Source organism: Halteromyces radiatus (assembly GCF_025201355.1).
Source record: "Halteromyces radiatus strain CBS 162.75 chromosome Unknown BX664scaffold_1, whole genome shotgun sequence".
Classification (NCBI taxonomy): domain Eukaryota; kingdom Fungi; phylum Mucoromycota; class Mucoromycetes; order Mucorales; family Cunninghamellaceae; genus Halteromyces; species Halteromyces radiatus.
Genome location: NW_026251687.1, coordinates 3,754,265 through 3,773,015, shown reverse-complemented (window position 1 = coordinate 3,773,015; position 18,751 = coordinate 3,754,265). Strand labels below are relative to the sequence as shown.

General features: G+C 34.5%; 7 protein-coding genes across 7 annotated transcripts; 4 read left to right on the top strand and 3 right to left on the bottom strand.

The window, feature by feature from the left end:
* Positions 1-29: 29 nt before the first annotated feature.
* Positions 30-2,900, top strand: BX664DRAFT_273493 (uncharacterized protein). Its single transcript, XM_051541222.1, has 10 exons — positions 30-245; positions 325-419; positions 476-704; positions 778-1,054; positions 1,132-1,302; positions 1,381-2,015; positions 2,090-2,377; positions 2,448-2,487; positions 2,538-2,606; positions 2,703-2,900. Exons 1-10 carry the CDS (start codon positions 36-38, stop codon positions 2,798-2,800), a joined length of 2,112 nt encoding a protein of 703 aa, XP_051405507.1. The 5' UTR covers positions 30-35; the 3' UTR covers positions 2,801-2,900.
* An 837-nt stretch (positions 2,901-3,737) lies between these two features.
* BX664DRAFT_255474 (magnesium transporter) lies at positions 3,738-4,720 on the bottom strand (the record flags this gene model as incomplete). The annotated part of the gene is made up of 4 exons (XM_051540414.1): positions 3,738-4,183; positions 4,242-4,405; positions 4,478-4,568; positions 4,633-4,720. Coding segments are annotated over 4 exons (789 nt in total), but the record flags the coding sequence as incomplete, so codon positions are not given.
* A 575-nt stretch (positions 4,721-5,295) lies between these two features.
* BX664DRAFT_355296 (uncharacterized protein) lies at positions 5,296-7,067 on the bottom strand. The gene is made up of 3 exons (XM_051547803.1): positions 6,986-7,067; positions 6,874-6,903; positions 5,296-6,808 (listed from the first exon to the last, which is right to left on the bottom strand). The coding sequence occupies exons 1-3, from the start codon at positions 7,041-7,043 to the stop codon at positions 5,331-5,333; spliced, it is 1,566 nt and encodes a 521-aa protein (XP_051405505.1). The 5' UTR covers positions 7,044-7,067; the 3' UTR covers positions 5,296-5,330.
* A 636-nt stretch (positions 7,068-7,703) lies between these two features.
* BX664DRAFT_273489 (mitochondrial inner membrane protein-domain-containing protein) lies at positions 7,704-9,652 on the bottom strand. The gene is made up of 2 exons (XM_051541221.1): positions 9,522-9,652; positions 7,704-9,431 (listed from the first exon to the last, which is right to left on the bottom strand). The coding sequence occupies exons 1-2, from the start codon at positions 9,591-9,593 to the stop codon at positions 7,767-7,769; spliced, it is 1,737 nt and encodes a 578-aa protein (XP_051405504.1). The 5' UTR covers positions 9,594-9,652; the 3' UTR covers positions 7,704-7,766.
* A 513-nt stretch (positions 9,653-10,165) lies between these two features.
* BX664DRAFT_382392 (cyclin-domain-containing protein) lies at positions 10,166-12,206 on the top strand. The gene is made up of 2 exons (XM_051549036.1): positions 10,166-10,790; positions 10,904-12,206. Exons 1-2 carry the CDS (start codon positions 10,338-10,340, stop codon positions 11,981-11,983), a joined length of 1,533 nt encoding a protein of 510 aa, XP_051405503.1. The 5' UTR covers positions 10,166-10,337; the 3' UTR covers positions 11,984-12,206.
* A 489-nt stretch (positions 12,207-12,695) lies between these two features.
* Positions 12,696-14,052, top strand: BX664DRAFT_322426 (uncharacterized protein). Its single transcript, XM_051543496.1, has 5 exons — positions 12,696-12,755; positions 12,839-12,988; positions 13,068-13,193; positions 13,251-13,613; positions 13,844-14,052. Exons 1-5 carry the CDS (start codon positions 12,708-12,710, stop codon positions 13,871-13,873), a joined length of 717 nt encoding a protein of 238 aa, XP_051405502.1. The 5' UTR covers positions 12,696-12,707; the 3' UTR covers positions 13,874-14,052.
* A 1,838-nt stretch (positions 14,053-15,890) lies between these two features.
* Positions 15,891-17,975, top strand: BX664DRAFT_322419 (citrate synthase). The gene is made up of 4 exons (XM_051543495.1): positions 15,891-16,006; positions 16,089-16,816; positions 17,010-17,456; positions 17,620-17,975. The coding sequence occupies exons 1-4, from the start codon at positions 15,920-15,922 to the stop codon at positions 17,744-17,746; spliced, it is 1,389 nt and encodes a 462-aa protein (XP_051405501.1). The 5' UTR covers positions 15,891-15,919; the 3' UTR covers positions 17,747-17,975.
* Positions 17,976-18,751: the final 776 nt, after the last annotated feature.

Genomic DNA, 18,751 nt, shown 5'->3' with positions numbered 1-18,751 from the left:
TTCTTTTTCTTTCTCTTTTATTCCCATATCATACAATGACAATTCATTTATCCAACTCTTCTGATCCTAATGCAAAAGCAGCATTGACTAGATTGAATCAACTTAAACAACAACTTAATTTGACACCTTCCAATGCTTCCAAGCAAACCGTACTCGACATGACAAGGGAAAGAAACGCTGCTGAATTCAACATTGAAGCTTTAGCAAAGTTGTGGGCAGGTAGTGAGAAAGCTTACAGAGACAGAGTAAGTATCAAAAGAAAAAAAAAAAGTCATCTTCAATCAAACTCATATCTTTTTTTTTCTTTCTTTCTTTGACAAATAGCAAAACGCGTACAATTTTATCAAGAATGATCCTGAATTAGTAGTACAACCTCCTAGAAATTTTTTAGAATTGGATCGTGCAGAGTTTCGAGAATTGTAGGTGTTAAGATCATCTTGTTCATTCTATTCTTATACTTTTTTTTTTTTGTTAGTACCATGGGTCAAATTTATCGCCTGGCTCAACTTGCGAAAGAAATTAACTCTGAACAAATGTATGAAATTGGTCGTGCTGTGGGTATCTATTCAGAAAGTTTTTCTATGCGCTTTGGTGTTCATGGTTTGTTATTCAAGAATGTTATCAATATGCTATCCAATGATGAACAGAGAAATTATTGGATGCCTTTGGTGAATGAAATGAAGATCATTGGTTGTTTTGCTATGGTACTCCAAAAAAAAAAAAAAAAAAAAGATTACATGCAACAATCTATTCTAATTACCCATTCTTTTATTACAGACAGAACTTGGACATAGCTCGGCGTTACGTGGACTTGAAACGACGGCAACTTTTGATGTAAATACGGATGAATTCATTATCAATTCACCTACTATTACATCTACAAAATACTGGATAGGCATGGCAGGTCAATCTGCCACTCATACTGTGGTTATTGCTCAAACAATCGTTCATGGGGAAAACAAAGGTCTCAATTGGTTTGTGGTCCAGCTTCGTAATGTCAACACTGGTGAATTGATGCCAAATGTGATAGCTGGCGATATTGGTTCCAAAGTAGGCAAGTCCAATCAATTCCATATCTTTATTACTGGTACTAACGTCTTTAATATATATTACTTCTGTTGTTTCATCTAGGTCATCAAGGTTTAGATAATGGATTTATTCAATTCAAACAACTTCGGATTCCAAGATCTCATCTATTGGCAAAATGGGTTCGTCTCGATCGTGATGGTACTTTTCATCAAGCTCCAAATCCTGCCATGATGTATGCAACTCTAATTCCTGAAAGATTATCATTAGTAGGAGGTAATGTTTATTTAGAAAAAAAAAAAAAAGAAAAAAAAAAACTGAATGAATCAATGATATTTACAATTATATATATAGGGATGATAATTTTGACAACACAAGCTCTTACCATTGCCTCAAGATATGGTGTGACTCGAAGACAAGGACCCAAAAACCAACAAATCATGGATTATCAATCTCATTATGGTCATCTCCTTCCTGCTATTTCCTTTATGTATATGGTACAAACTTCATTTGAAACTTTGGATGAACAATTCTCTGTTCTTACAGGTGGTGGCAGCATCAAGGATGAAATAGTGTACTTGAATCATATGGGTGAATTACATGCCATTTCAGCCAGTATGAAAGGTTTAGTGGGCTGGTATTGTTCTGATATCTTGGAAACCTGTCGCCGTTGCTGTGGTGGCCATGCATATTCTGCTTACAATGCCATTGGACATATCATACAAGATTATGGAGTTTTCACAACTGGTGGTGGTGACAATGTGGTATTGCTTCAACAAACGGCAAAAATCTTACGGTATCGTTTAATGCAACAATTGGAAAATGACAGCTATCCCGAATTCAAATTCAAAAGCTCCTCACATTACATAGTACATGCTAAGCATTATATGGGACAAGACAAATGGCATGTGGAATCTGATCATTTGGATGACTGTCTTAAAGACTTTAGTTTGATGACAGATGCTTTGTACAGCGTCACCGTCAAGAAGGTAACAAAACGAGGGAAAAAAAAAAAAAGATGAAACTTGAACTGATTCTTTTTTTTTTTTTTTTTCGCTATTAGCTCCATAGAATAGAAAAAGCCATTCAACAAGGTGCCACTGAAAATGAACTCTTGTTGGAAAATGTCAAAGTAGCTGAATTACATTGTGCTGCCTTTTTATTGGAAGACAATGCTATTCGCTTTGGGCGTACCAAACCTCATACTTTAGAACCTACTGTGGCCAAGATTATGCATCGATTGACAGGTTTATGGGGCTTGTATGTCTTGCATACCTACAGTGATCAAGGTTTCAAGGAAGGATTTTTTACACCTGATCAAGTCAATGCTATTGAAACACTTTACTTAAAGGTGATAATTGAAAACAAAAAAAAAAAAAAATGACTAAAGAGTAACGATCCTCCCCCTTTTTTTTGGATAGACCTGCCACGATCTTCGGTATCAAATCATTGGACTCACAGGTAAATATATATTATACAAAACAACAACGTGGTATTGATCATGTTTATAGATGCTTGGGGTTATCCTGATTTTGTTCTCAAGGCTCCTATTGGGAAATATAATGGCGACATTTATGAAGGTAAAAGAAAAAAAAAAAAGACAAATTCAAAAAAAAAGTCATCAACATAATCCTCTATTTCTTTTTTTTTTCTTTCTTCATCTTGATGATACGTAGCCTATTTGGATACAGTCCTTCAAGCACCCAATAGCATTAGTGTCCCTTCATATCATACAAAATACATCAAGCCTTTGACAGAAAGAGCGTTCAAGTGACAAGCGTTTCCACTATTCAAATTAGTATTTGTCATTAGACATTTATATGATTGCTATGGAATAAAAACTCATCTTTTTGGGTGAACATATTTTTATTTTATTTTTATTTCAATTTTTTGATGTGAATGATAAATAAATGATATCTTTTTTTTTCGTTGATTGATATGTTGTACTATGAATAAATAATAAGGATATACAAAGAAAGAGTGGAGGATCATATATAATAAAAAGGAGGAAGCTATCTATTTGAATCATTCATCAGTCGTTTCCGATCATCATCACTGTCGCCATCATCCTGTTTGCCCATTAATCCTAATCGTAGTGCTTGTACTGCGTTGAGTTCATCTTGATCCCGCCTTGATGTTTGTTGAAAAAGTGATAAAGCCGGTGTTGTCTGTATAGCGGTTGGATGCTCAGTCAAGTCTTGTGTTGATAACAATGGTTTGTCCACTTCTTTAATAGTATGTAAAAGTGAGCCTAGAAAATAAAAGATAATAATAATAAATAAATTTATTTGGATGTATTCTCTTTTTTTACCTTGAGGTGACCACAATGTTTTCTCATCCAAATCAGTGTCCTGTTGTTGATCAATATTTTCATGGATATGATCCGTTTCCGCTGCTGCCGCTATGGTTGCCAAAGATCGTGATTGCTGATGTGTTCCTCTTAATCGGATAGATTGAGATCGTGTTGTACTTGCGTATCGACCAATTCCACTGAATGGAGCAGAGAAATAATCGGATGGACCAGTCGCTTCGCCTTGATGATGACCATGCTCGAACTTGTTACCATCACGATCAAAAATATTGAGAAGACTACTTGTTTTGCGTTGTAGTATGATTGATCCACGGCCAAGTACAGTAGATGTTGGTGAACCGACTGCCAACTTGTTGCTTTCTAGATCACTATGTTGTGCTTCAGTTGTAGGAGTCGCTGATGAATGATGTAAAAGGGTCACACCAGAGCAAATACAGAGAAAACCAACGATACAGGAAGCAATATCGGTACCTGATGCTGTAAAGCCTTGAAACAAAACCGTAGAACTGATGATGGTCATGGTGGTGAAGATCACGTAATATGTTGGTGTGACGAGCGCGGTGTTGTACAGATTCAAAGCCTTGTTGAGGTAAACAATTTCCAATATAAGGGTAAAGATTAATATTAATAGCATGATGTAGATAAACCAGTTCGTGAATTGATTGGCAGTACTGATTGAATAGACAATAGCCGAACCGAATCCTTGAGTAAATACTACGGAGATAGATCCAATAATAGAACAAATGAAGATATATACCAGCATATTCTTTTTTCCCCAACGTGGACCACAATAAAAGATCAATATCAACGAGAGTACAAATACCAAACTTGCATACACCAAAAATCCTATTAAAAAAAATATTATTCGTTGTTTTATAATACAAAATTATTGTCATCCACCTACCAACACTTAATACCAATCTTTTGAATCCTTCCACGGTTGCATCTGCGGCTACATTTGCAGGAGCATGTAAAACAATCATCACAGCACCAAGAATACATTGAAGACATCCTACTTTTCCATGAAAAGTCAATCTTTCCTTCAAGAAGATGGATGATAGAATGGCACTAAATAAAAAAAAAAAAAGAGAAACGGAGTATGAACATCTTGATCAAAACGTTCATGCATATAATATATACCTAATCACCACACTAAGAGCACCGAGAGGGGTAACCAATACAGCTGGTGCAAATGCATAAGCAACGAAATTACAAAATTCACCAAGAACCACTATCATAACAATAATAATATCATTATTATGAATATATCATAAAACTTTTTTTTTCAAACTTACTGAGAATAAGTCCAGTCCACCACATTGGCGTCTTTAGGTATTGATACCCTTCACCAGCCACACCACCTATAAATAAATAAAAAGACATATGAATGTTAAAGAAATGACCACCAGAAAAAAAAAAAAAAAAAAAAAAAAAAAAAAAAAAAACTTGCCTGGTTTTTCATTTGCTTGTAATAATCCTTTCTTTTTGAATACAAAGCTACTACCAATCAAAAAACCTAAAATAAAATGAATAAATAAAAGAGTTTGAATGAGTTTGTGGAAATAGTTCATTTGTGCTGAAAAGATAACAAAAAGATACAGTTTCACCTACCACTACCAACCGCTAAACTGCAACCGATACCTTTGTATAAAGCAGCTTGTGCTTCATTGCCAGCAGTAATTGAATCACTCATTGAATGAATAAAAGGAGACCGGTATAAGCGAATATGTTCTCAAAGAAAGAGGAGAAAGAGAGAGTAAGGGAAAAAAAACAGAAAGAAAAAGAAAAAAAGAAAAGAAAAGGAAAAAAAATCAAAAGAGGAAAGGTACATAACACAAAAAAAAAAAAAAAAAGAAAAGGGCTGGTGGGCTTTGAAACCAAAAAGTGGAGATCCCTCAATAGCATAAATAAAAAAAACCAAGAGAATCCTTTTTTTTTTATATTTTATTAATTAAACGGAAGTATATAAAAGTACAATAGAGATAAAAGATAACTAGGAATAATGCAAAGGACTAAATGTTTGTCCAGAATAAAGGGAATCCGAGTAAATAGAGTCCTGTTGAACATGTCTTGTAGGATGGCGGAAGGAAGCTTGATCTTCTTGACTCCATGCATCTTGAATAGGTGGATAATTCATTTGTCTCTTCTTTTGTTGTTGTGCATTATGGTGTAATGCATCATCCCATAAAGTATTTATATCCATAAAGTGTTGTTGTTGTCGTTCTGTTGTGGAATGACTGGGAACAGGTGAAAATGGAGGATCAGTCATACTGTCACGATAATTATTGATTGGTTGATCTAACATTGGTAGTGCCTGAGAATCCGGTCGTGGTTTAAATGAATTGTCGTTAAACTGTTGTTGAGGAGGAGATGGTGAGGATGATGTTGATGAATAAGACAAATGATATTCTTCAGTCATAGGTCGTGGTCGAAGAGCTGTGGTTGATGTTGATGATAAATGGGCATTAAATAGTTGACGTTGATGACTAGTTTGATACGATTCATTTTGATAATCCAATATACTGTCATCGTCCACTGTTGTATTATCATTATGGTGTTGTTTGCTGTCCAATATTTGAGCCAAAAAGTTGTACTTTGACAACCGAGTCCCACTGACATTATTATCGTTCTTCACTTCATTCATTTGTTCTTGATGATCGTCATCTATTATATATTGGAGTGCTCTGCTTTTCTGATCCAAGTTGCGTTTTCTACGTCGATAACAAAAGAAGAGTGCCACCAAAAGGATTGATCCACCACCTACTATACCAAGAGTAATACCTAATATTTGAGTACCGGATAAAGATGCATGGGTTGGTGTGATTTGTGGTCTGTTGCCACATAATCCAGTACAATAGCCAGAGATGCATTGGAAATCTGCTGCACAGGTAGCCCCATTGCTGAGTTGAGTTTGACATTTTTGTAGAGCAGCATTACAATAATCACCAGTTGGACACTTTCCATTTTGAGCCACAGGATCAGCAGCACATTCCATGTCACCAAGCACAAGTGAAGGGTTAACTGAGGTTATAGCTGATTCTATTGGTGATTCTATTGGTGATGATGACGATTGTAAATAAGAGGAGAATGTCAGAGAAGGTTGTTGTGTTGTTGGAGTGGAATAGATGGTAGCTGAATTGATTTGTGTCACCTGTGGAGTTGATACACCGCTAGATTGATCTATTGTATATGGTTGTTGTTGAGTTATAGTGGTTGTTGCTATTGTTGTTATTGTTGTTATTGTTGTGGGCACAGTCTCGATGGATGTTGTGGTGGTTTCTGGTTGGGTTACAGAAGCATCAGTGGTTTGGTCAGTAGTGATAATAGAAGTAGTTTGTGGTGAAGTTGGGGCTGTGTTGGTTGATTCGCTATTGCTGAAAACGTCTGTTCCTCCATCACTAGTTGTAGTATCACCGCTATTAGTTTGAGAAGAGTTGGAAATACTATTTGTTTGTTGACGGCGGTGTATAGCTAAATATATATATAAAGAACAAGATCAGTTAGACTTTGTTAATGTTGACGATATGAGCATGTACCTTGAAATGAGGACTTGGGGTAAGGAGATTCTAATATGCATATGAATATTAAAAAAAATTGAGTAAGTTATACGAAAAAGGTAAAAAAAAGAAATATATATCTTTTTATTACCTGCTAAACAAATCAAGAGATATGATAACAAGATGAATGAAATATAAATGGATTTCATCAATATCAAAAAGACAGAATATATAAAAAAAAAAAAAAAAGAGTGAGAAAGAAAGAGAGAAAAGAAAATGGAAAGAAAGAAAAAGGAAATAAAATTAAATTCACAGCTCAAACCTTAAATTTAACTTGACTACTTGTCTAATCTTTAAATTTAAATTGTTAAAACAAATCATCAGTGATCTTTCTTCTTCTTTTATTATTATTATTATTATTATTGCTTCTTTTTTAGTTTAGTTGTATATATGATGTATTTTACTTTTTATAATGAAATGAATCAAAAAGTGGGGCAACTCTCACTACTTTGATCATCCTTTGTCTGTCTTTTTTTTTCCTTTGCCGCCTTGTATCACTTTAATAAAAAATGATATACCGTCTTTCGATTCATTTGGATAATTGAGTGATCATCACTATAGTAATCAATGACGAAACTAATATTAATGATGATAAGACTTATAAACATGATAATCATAACAACTAGTAGTATTGATTAATCATAATAACCACTGAACCTTGTTTTATCTCGTCACGTATAATCAATGCTTCGTTCGCCGCTGAAAAAAAACATCAATCAAAACCAACAAAGACTTGGGTGTTACAGTCTGGTGAAACGAATTAACATTTGTGAAAGACCTTATCCATTCACACACTACACGTATATTGGTTGTATCATTTCCTTTTTTATTTTTTTTTTTTCAAATAAACTAAATATATATAAAAAAAAAGACTAATCTAATTGTAACAAACTATTCAAAATCGCTTGTGTTCGCATGACTTGTAAGGCTTGTTTGATTTCCAAATGTCGACGAGCAGCATCCAACCAATCAGCAGTCAAATGCTTGGGCCAACCCTTCAGCTGATTCATTTCTCTAGTAGCACTTTCTAAATCATCACCATGAGTCAAGTAATATTCAGCACGGGCCAGACGAGCTTCAATATCATCACCAGGGACCAATCCTTTCTTGGGGAAAAGTAATTTACTGAGAGCGATCGAAATAATGTGAGAGATCATGGAGCTTCCTTCTTCAGGGATCAAAGAAGCATCACGTACTTCCTTGGCCACCTTGTCAAATCTTTCCACCAATTGAATAAATGAGCTAATACCATGTTCAGCAACTGTTTCTGAAATATTGGCAGCAACAACTTGAACCAATTCATCATTACGTTTTTCCACTTGATTGGCAAAAGGACTATCGGGTCGACTAAGTACACGAAGAGTTTGTAATTCTTGTAAAAAGGCTTGTTTGTTTCCACAATAGGCAGCTCGTTTCAGGGCATCAATGGCGACCAAAAGTTGATGTGCTTTCCGGGAATCATCCAGATATTCTGCATTGGCACTTGAGAGACGTTCCAATTCAGTTTGACTAGCAACCACAGAATCCACATTAGCCAATCTTCCTCCACGTTCTTCCTCTACTTGGCGTTGTACTTGTTCAGCAAAGTTTTTTTGAAGAGATACCATTTGATCTGAGAGATCTTGTTTTAATGTGGACATTGCTTGTTCACGTTGACTATCCAATTCCAATTGTCCCATATCCACCAATTGCTGTTGTAATTTATTATTTTCGGCTACCAATAACTGCTTGAGCTTATCCGCCTTTTCAGTAACACGTTTCTTGGATTTAGTTTGAGCATCAGTCACCTTGGCCACGAGTTCCTTGTAATGTTCAGAGACTTGGTTGTCTACCTTATCAGCATGTTTATTCAATTGTGCCACCTTGGTCAAAACGAGTTCTTGTCCTTCACGCACGGCTTTGAATTCTTGATCAATCAAATGGATATATCTTGAAGTAAAATCAGCCAATCGTTTTGCATGTCCAGTCAATCCAACTTGATTCAATACTTGGATCAATTCTTGTGTTGTCTTGACCAAATCATCCACTGCAGGTTCACCAGGTGTGATTTTGAAAGAGGGAATACGTGCAGCACCACCACCTTGAACAATATTGTCGAATAAAGGTGTTTCCGTCTTGTTGAATGATCGTCGTTGTCGATTGTCAGATGAAGTCAATGTTGCAGGTTCCTTTTCACCTTTGATTTGAGCCACAGCTTCACTCAAATAGTCATACCAATCCATGACAGATTCTTTAATGTTACTAGCATGAGTCGAGACCGTAGAAGCAGTTTGAGAAGCCTGATGTTTCCATGCCACACCCTTTTCATAATATTCCTTAAAATCAGCATTGGCTGCAGTATCTTCCAAAAAGTCTAAAACACGTTCACCACCGGGAATGTAGGTTGTATAGGTATCGTGAAAAGCTTCATTGTTCAAGGCAAGATATGTAGCTCCAGCATAAGTTCCAGTTCCAATCAATGTCAACCACAATAAAGACTTTCCAACAGAACCTGACTTTTTCGTACTTTCTTCGCCGTTTGTCGTATATGTTCGCTTCTACATTTGGAAGAAAAATGAAAAGGATTTGATGAGTATTCTTTTTTTTTTTATTATTATTATTTTTTTTTTATTTTTGTTGTTATTTACCACTAAATGTGATCGAGTCGATCGTGCTGTGATACGAGACGTTGTTGAAAGAAGAGAAGCGCCTCGTAACATGATAAACGTAAAAAAAAAGAATGGAGAAAGTGAAAGAAAGAAAGAAAAAAGGAAGTAAAAAAAAAAAAAAAATGGGAAGTAGCCCCTTGCTCACAGTGGAACAAACAAACAAACAACAAAAAAAAAAACAATTAAATGTCCGTCAACTACTACATCGAGTTTTTTTTTTGCAGTGATAATGAAGAACATAAAAAAAAATTAATTCTACACAGACCATCCCATAGAAAGAGAAAGAAAGAAAAAAAGAAAAAGTAGTTTTAAGGTGTAGATATAAGAAATATTGACATCCAAGTTCCTGGTTAAAACATCAAGCTTGATGGTTTTTTTTTTTTTTTTTTTTTTTTTTTTTTCAATACAGTCTATGCTTTTGATAACATTTGGGAAATGAAATAAGCCAAACAAAAAAAAAAGAATATATTTTTTTTTTACTTTGTGGGTTTTTCAACATTGATTTGTTCACGTGGACAATCACTTACACACACACACATCCCCACTTAATTTTGTCATCCGCTAAGGTTATTTTTTTTTTCTTTTCTTTTTTTTTTTTCTTCTCCTTTTCTTTGTGAAAAGATTGTAGAATAACAAGTCTTGTTATTACTTTTTCTTTTCAAAAAAAGAATTGACCTCTTCTTTTCTTTTCTGATACCCCTACTTTTATTATAAAGTCGTCTTTTTTATCTCACCATAATTATCGAAACCTCATCTCGTATACCATTACAAAAAAAAAAAGAAACGTCATCATCAATGTTATCACCAACATTTGATCTTGCGCAATACCCAACCATCGATACTATCCGGTTACTGGCTTCATTATTGGAACGAATGACCAATGCAAACGATCAATTAAACAAGGCTCAAAGAAAAGGTACCAATGATATGCGTCGATCTTGTTCAGCTTCACCTCTTGTTTCATCCACCACAACCAATACTACTTTTACTTTATTCCATGCAAGGTCCATTCCGTCTATTGATATTTACTCTTATTTATCTCGTATCTTGAAATATTGTCCTTGTGCAAATGAATGTTTTTTATCTCTATTGGTTTACTTTGATCGTATGTCCAAGAATACGTTAGCTACTACTGGACAACCTTTTACTATTGATTCTTACAATATTCATCGATTGATTATTTCTGGTGTCATGGTTTCTAGTAAATTTTTTAGTGATATTTTTTATACTAATACTCGATATGCCAAGGTAAAGATATTTATATATCATATATATATATATATATATATATATATATATATATATAAATTATTGACTTTTTTTTTTTCTTTAAATAATCATAATAATAATCATAATAATAGGTGGGTGGATTACCAGTTTCAGAACTCAATCGACTCGAATTGGAATTTTTACAATTGAACAGTTTTAATATATCGGTATCTATTAATGAATTACAACGCTATGGGGATCAGTTACTCAAAGTTGGATTGATGGAACAAGAAATGAGAATGCTCTGTGATCCCTCATCTTATACCGTTCGTCATGGACGATCGACCTCACTTGGTTCCACAGCATTAGTACGAACTTTGGATGGTTTCGAAGGATACAAACAACGCAAAAGTCTAGATACTACACCCTTGATCGATGGTACAGGCAAATTATGTTTGGAGGACAATGTGAAAGAATCAAAACGGCACAGTGGAAGCAGTATTACCAAACAAAAAGATTTGTATACATATGCGTCACCATCTACACCTCCACAAGGTAAAATGGCAATGAATGGTCAAACAATGCGAAGAATGGGTAGTATGGGTAGCTTACATACAAGTCCTGTGGCAATGACAGCAACCAAAGAATCTCATCAAACAGTAATGACAACTCCTCCCCTTTATGTTCAACCTCAACAAAGATATCAACGTTATAGTTTTGTGGATTCATCTATGCATTCGCCTCCTATTATTGCTACTACTAGTAGTAATCATCAACTGAAAACACGACAACGTCATGAAAGTATGGGACTTTATGGAAAACCTAATCCAGATGGATGGCGACCTCGACAAACCCGATCCAGTGTCAACCTTTATCAACACAATTCTATTTGGAATACTTCTTCTGTAACACCCATCCTTGATCCCAACCATCATCATCATCAACAACCGCAACAACAACAACAACAACAACAATCATATTATCAGCAATATCCTCAAGTTTACACACTTCAACATTTTCCTTCTGGTGGACGTCGACTCTCATTGACATCAGTTCATGCTCCACCTTTTATACCCCAACGTCCAGCTTCAGCAGAATATTCAAGTACTGGAGGTTTTTATTATCCTGTGTCTACTTGTTATCAACATCCTATTGGTATCCCTACTCCTCCACCTTCCTCTTCTCCTCATCAAATCAAAGCTGATTCCCCTTCTCATCAGTTGTATCTATAATATTATCCCTCTTATATTGTTATTTTATTTTCTAGTATTTATTCTTTATATATTCCCATCACATCTTTACCATTAGTCTATCCATATCATTTATTTTATATTAACCATATCATTTATATCATATTATATATATATAAATATACCGTAGTAGTATCTTGATTTTATCTTTTATTTCTAAAAAAGACAAATAAATAAATAAATTAAAAAAAAATAATGTTGTATAGCCATCTCCAAAAAAAAAAAAAAAAAAATAAAAGTAGTAGTAGTAATGTTGTTGTTAGTAGTGGTAACAGTAGCTGGTCGATTGGTCATATGTAAGGGGTATAGGGATGGAAGAAAACAAAAAGGGACAAAGAAAAGATGTTTGAACAACGATAAAAAAAAAAAAGAAAGATTGAATTCTAACCAATGATGATCATGATGATGACAATGATATGAGATTGGTACTATACTAATGATAATATGAACCATGGAAGATGATTTTTTTTATGATGGAGGGATCGACCAAAAATAAACAAAACATCAGGTGGATGGGATCAAAATAAAGGCGACGGTGTTGTATCATTATTATCAGGAATGCACTGGTTGACTTGTCCACTACGTTATGTCGATCTCCGCCTGCTTTATGCACTTTTTTTTTTAAAAAAAAAATAATTTATTTTTCATTTTTCTTCTTGTTCTTTCTTTCTCTTTTTTCTTTCACCTTTTTTTTTTTTTTTTTAACATGATCTTTTCAAAAAAATTATTAATATTGAATGGTGTGTTTTCTTTGGTAAGAAAATGATTCAACATGAGAAGACTGATTTCCTTTTTTGGCTGATATCTATTTTTTTCGTTTTTTTTATACATATATAGATTGGATGGTTACTTGGTTTTATTGGATTGTGTACGGCAGGAAAATCAACAGTGAGACATTCATGGTGGATGACTATCTACAATCTTGGATTAATTGTCTTGATCTTTGGTGTGGTATGCAAATCCAAACAGGACATGTTCGCCCCTTTAGTAAGTTTTTTTTTTTTTTTTGGAAGATAGTAGATATTTTTAAGGATAGATAATAATAATAATATGCAATCTGCAATAGTTACTCTCTTTAGTCACCATTGGGATTCTCTATAATACGCAAGAAGTCTCTTTTTATTTGGAAAACAATCGATTATCTCCATTTTATGTAACTGGTGCAGGTTATATTATCCTCATTGTTGCACAGGTATCTTATATATTACTATTATTATTATTCTTATTATATACTTATCATCTTTTTTAGTTTATGTGGCTAGTTGCCTTTGGTATCAAAGATATATATACCGAACCAACAAGAACAACAAAGACAGAGGATGATGATCACTTGTTCACACCACAAGCAAGTTCAAACATCATGCCTACCGATATGGATATGGCTCAACACCAAAACATGCTAGTCAATGATGCAATGAATACCATCTACGTATCACCTCATGCTGAATTCAAGATTCCTGTTGTTGCTCTTCATGCGTATGGTGCTAATCCAGAAGATCCAAATGAGCTCTCTTTTGAAAAGGGTGAAATCCTCTATGTCCATGAAAAGAAAGGCAGTTGGTGGCAAGCAAAGAAATCCGATTGTAGTGTTGGTATGATTCCATCCAATTATGTAAGTGTACTGAAATATGGGTTGAATGTAGTGAATGGATTTGTGAATAAATTACAGTATGAGGAAGTGTGAGTGATGCAAAAGTTGTGATATCAGGATAATAAAAAAAAAAAAAGGATGATGTCTCTGTGTGTGTGTGTGTGTGTCTATGTGGCGTGATGATTGTTCTTGCTCTTCTTATACAATACTTTTTGGGTACTAATGACTTTTTTTTTTATTATTTTTTGAAGGTATCTTGCACCACTTCTTCTGGTTATTAGAAATCGCTGATGATGATTGTTTTTATCACCTTATTATATCCATTCGTATAATGACCTTATTACTATTCATTCTATAATACATCATTATTTCCCGTTCTTTATTTTTATTATTTGTAGTACGTACTTTATAATCCTTTTTATTTTACTAATAAAAAAAAGTGTATATATTTTATTATGACAAAATCATTTTTTTAATATATCTTATATTTATGGTAATCGTTTGTAGGTCTTTTTTTTTTCTGGTTTAAAAAGACCTTCCCGTATATCCTTTGGTTTTTCACGTAAGTGTACTGAAGAAGGCTTGTCGTTGGCATTGATACTGTGATCAGTTGAAAGGATTTCTTCAATTTCGGATATTTCAGAATTAGCAGAGCTATTTTCCCACATTGGTACCGTATGAATTGCCTAATCATAAATGATATAATAAATTAATAATAGTTAAAAAAAATCCATTCATCTTTTACGATCATCACTATAACGATCATCCATCCTCTTTATATATTTTCATCTTTATATAGTTTCATCTTTATACGAGTCATCCTATATACAAATCAGACATCATCATACCTCTTCAGAGACACAGGCAGTGGTGGGAGAATTTTCTCCATCGGTCATAGCATCATAAGTACTTCCACAAGTAGATTGTTCATTGGACCATGGTTTATATTCTTTATTATTGTAACTTTTAAAAGCTCGACAAGCATTTAACCTTAAAGGCTTCCTTGATATAATATAAGATGATGATGTGATTGTTATTCGTTTCATTTGTTTGTGGATTTTAAAAAAAAAATAAAAATAAAAAAAAGAAACGTAAAAATATGACAGTTTCATATATACTCCATTTTTCTTTCTGATTCATCCAATCATAATACTATTCATGCAAAATTAGTGTGATGAGAGTTCAGTGACCGACACGATTTTGTTTGAGATGACTTTGTTTTTGACATCATCATTACTAGAATGTTAAAGAAAAATTTAAGACTGTTAAAAAACAAAACAAAATCATCCTTAACTTTTTTCTTTTTTATCCTTTTCATCCCAACAAAAAAAAAAAAAGATATATTGCTCAACAATTGGTCATTTTCTTAACCTTTTCTTTTAGAAAACATCTGCATTGGGCTTATATTCCATCCCCTCCCCATGATTATCACTTTTAATCACCGCGTTATCAAATTGATTATTATCTTTTATCCCAAATTCGAAATAAGTACGGGGGGGGGTAATCCCTATGACGACAATGACTTCGGGGTAAAAAAAAAAAAAAAATAAGCCTCCTTTAAGCACATCTTTTGATAAAAAAGAATTGTCATCATAAACTGTTCCTTCCGTGATTCCCACGTCAAACTTCCGGTTTCGCTTTATCATCATCATCCCCTCTTTTTTTTTCTTTTTAACTATAAACTGGTATTACCATACATTAAGGCTAATGATAATGATTGATGATAATGATTAATGATGATAATAATAATGATGATGATGATGATGATGATGATGATGATGATGATGTATTTTACAATTAAGAGATCTATAAAAATTAATCAATAGGAAATCAATTAATAAAAAAAAGTATACATCTTTTTTTTTTCTCTCAGCTTCAAATCACATCTATCATCAAATATTCTTTACACTAAATGATTGTCCCCTTTTTTTTTTTTTTTTTGTTTTCCTTTCCCCCCGCCTTTTTCATGATTTCTTTTAAAGAATGTCATTTTGGAATCTTCATAGGTTTCACGTGGACAATCAAGATGTATCATAAAGATTGTCTCATCATCAAATGTATGTGTTCAAAAAATGACTATAAACTTTATTCCGCCGTAACACAAACCTGGGAAATGGGGGTATGAATTCTAAATTTTGCAAGTCAATGTCGCTGAGTTTACCTTTCAACGTTTAACCGGGCCCAACAATAATTCGTTATATAAGCGACGGGGTAAAAAAAAAAAAAAAAAAAAAAAAACTTTTTGCCATAAAAAATTTTTTCCTTTTTTCTTTTTCTTTTCCTTTTCTTTCTCTTTTTTTTTTTTTTTTTCTTCATCATTGTACATCATGTCTGCCCTTCGTGCTTTCACCAAAGTTGCTCGTCAACCTACTTTACGTTTGAACGCTGTTCGTTCTTATGCTTCTCAAGCTACGGTATGCATTCTTTTCATCTGGGAAAACGCGGGGCAATCTTTCAACATGCTTAACTTTTTTTTTTTTTTTTTTTTTGCAATAGTCCTTGAAGGAACGTCTCGCTGAAATCATTCCTGAAAAACAAGCTGAAGTTAAGGCTTTCAAAAAGGAATACGGTAGCACTGTTTTAGGTGAAGTTACTATTGACCAAGCTTATGGTGGTATGCGTGGTATCAAGGGTCTTATCTGGGAAGGTTCCGTTTTGGACTCTGAAGAAGGTATTCGTTTCCGTGGAAAATCTATTCCTGAATGTCAAAAGGAATTGCCTTCTGCCATTCCTGGTGGTGAACCTCTTCCTGAAGCTCTCTTTTGGTTACTCGTCACTGGTGAAGTCCCTACTCCCGAACAAGCAAAGTCCATCTCCAAGGAATGGGCTGCTCGTGGTGACATTCCCGCTTTCGTCGAAGACCTCTTGGATCGTTGCCCTAAGACTCTTCACCCTATGGCTCAATTCTCTCTCGCTATCAATGCCCTTCAACATGATTCTCACTTTGCAAAGGCTTACGCCAAAGGTATCAACAAGGCTGATTACTGGGGTCCCACTTATGAAGATACTATGGATTTGATCGCTAAACTCCCAAAGGTCGCCGCTCGTATCTATCGTAACGTTTACAAGGATGGAAAGGTCCCTGAACTCGATCGTGATCAAGATTACTCTTACAACTATGCTAAACTTCTTGGTTTCGAACAAAACAAGGAATTCGTTGAACTCATGCGTCTCTATCTTTTCCTTCACTCTGATCACGAAGGTGGTAATGCCTCTGCCCACACGTAAGTCGAAATATTGGAAATATGCTGATATGTGTGTGTGTGTGTATGCGTTGTTGTTTGTATGTATTGATGTGTATGATTGTATATACATCTTGTGTGTGTTGTGATTAAAAAAAAAAAGAAATCATCTTACTCATCCTTTTATCTCTCTCTCTTTTTTTTTTTTTTTTTTTTTTTTTTTTTATATCAATAGTACTCACTTGATCGGTTCTACCCTCTCTGATCCCTATCTCGCTTTCGCCGGTGGTCTCAACTCCCTCGCTGGTCCCCTCCATGGTCTCGCTAACCAAGAAGTCTTACGTTGGACTGTAGCAATGCAAGAATCTATCGGTCACGATGCTTCTGATGAACAAATCGAAAAATACTTATGGGACACCCTCAACTCTGGTAGAGTCATCCCTGGTTTTGGTCACGCTGTCTTACGTAAAACTGACCCTCGTTATATGGCTCAAAGAGAATTCGCCCTCAAACATCTTCCAAACGATCCTCTATTCGGTCTAGTATCAAAACTTTATCACATCATCCCTCGTGTTTTAACTGAACATGGTAAAACAAAGAACCCTTATCCCAACATCGATAGTCACAGCGGAGCCCTTTTGCAATACTATGGGTTAGTTGAACAGGACTATTACACTGTCATGTAAGTAAAAAAAAAAGATTTAGTTAATGGGGTATAGAAAAAAGTGAAAAAAAGGAAGGAAAAAAAAAAAGGTTGCTATGGCGATCGGAATGTGAAAGTCGGGGTGTGAAAAATAAAATAGAAGAATTCTATTGGCTGACTATTTATACTATTCCATTTATAGGTTTGGTGTTTCCCGTGCTATTGGTGTTACTTCTCAATTGATTTGGGATCGTGCCTTGGGCATGCCTCTTGAACGTCCCAAGTCTTTCAGTACTGCCTATCTCAAGAAGATGTATGCCAAGAACTAAGGGTTTATTATAGTTTGTTATTATCCTTTTCTTTTTTTATACATTACATTAGACTCACACTTTATACATACTCCCCTTCTTCATTTTAATAAAAAAAATTGGTTTTTTTAGAAGTCATTAGGCGATTGTTATATTGGGTTGGATGATGATGGATGAATAGTATGATGATGATGGATGATCGATGATGTTGGATTATAGATAAAGATGGATAAAGGATGCTGGATACTGGATGATTGGATGATATATCAACTGTGAAAGATGACATTGTGTGATGATTGTTTATAGATTAAATATGGATGTTGAATACTGGATGAATGTGTACTGGATTAAAGGGTGAATGAATTGATAATGTATCAATATTATGGATGGATGGTATAGATGAATGTTGGATGATGATGAACGCTACAGGCAAGAATATTGAAGGATGGATAATGGATAATGATGTTCATGATGCTGGACAATGGATGATGCTAAATGATGGCTAGATGGTGGATGAAGAATAATAGATAATGAATTACAGGTGATGGCTAATAATGATGGACGATGGATGATGCAGGTTGATATGTGATACAGTGATTATCACCAATGTTGTCAGCTATCTTTCATTAACCTCGTTCATACATACAGTTTAGACACTTTTAAAGCAACACACACACACACAAACACAAACACAAAAAAAAAATTGGTTTATCACTTCCATCCATCAATCACAGCCTGCACCCGACCACACAACCGCCAACCGACACCTCCTCACCCAAAACCCAAAGCCCTAATCAACCCTAATCAACCCAAACCAAAACCCAAACCAAAATCCAAAAAGAAATTTCGTTTGTGTTATGTGCTTTTTTTTTTTTGGGTGGTTTGATAGTCATTATAATGATCACCATTATTACTTCTACATTGCCATTCAGTCATCTTCCATAGACGATTCCCTATGATGATGGATTATCACTGTGGAAGGGTGATACTTGATAATGACTGACACAGATGATGATAAAATATAAA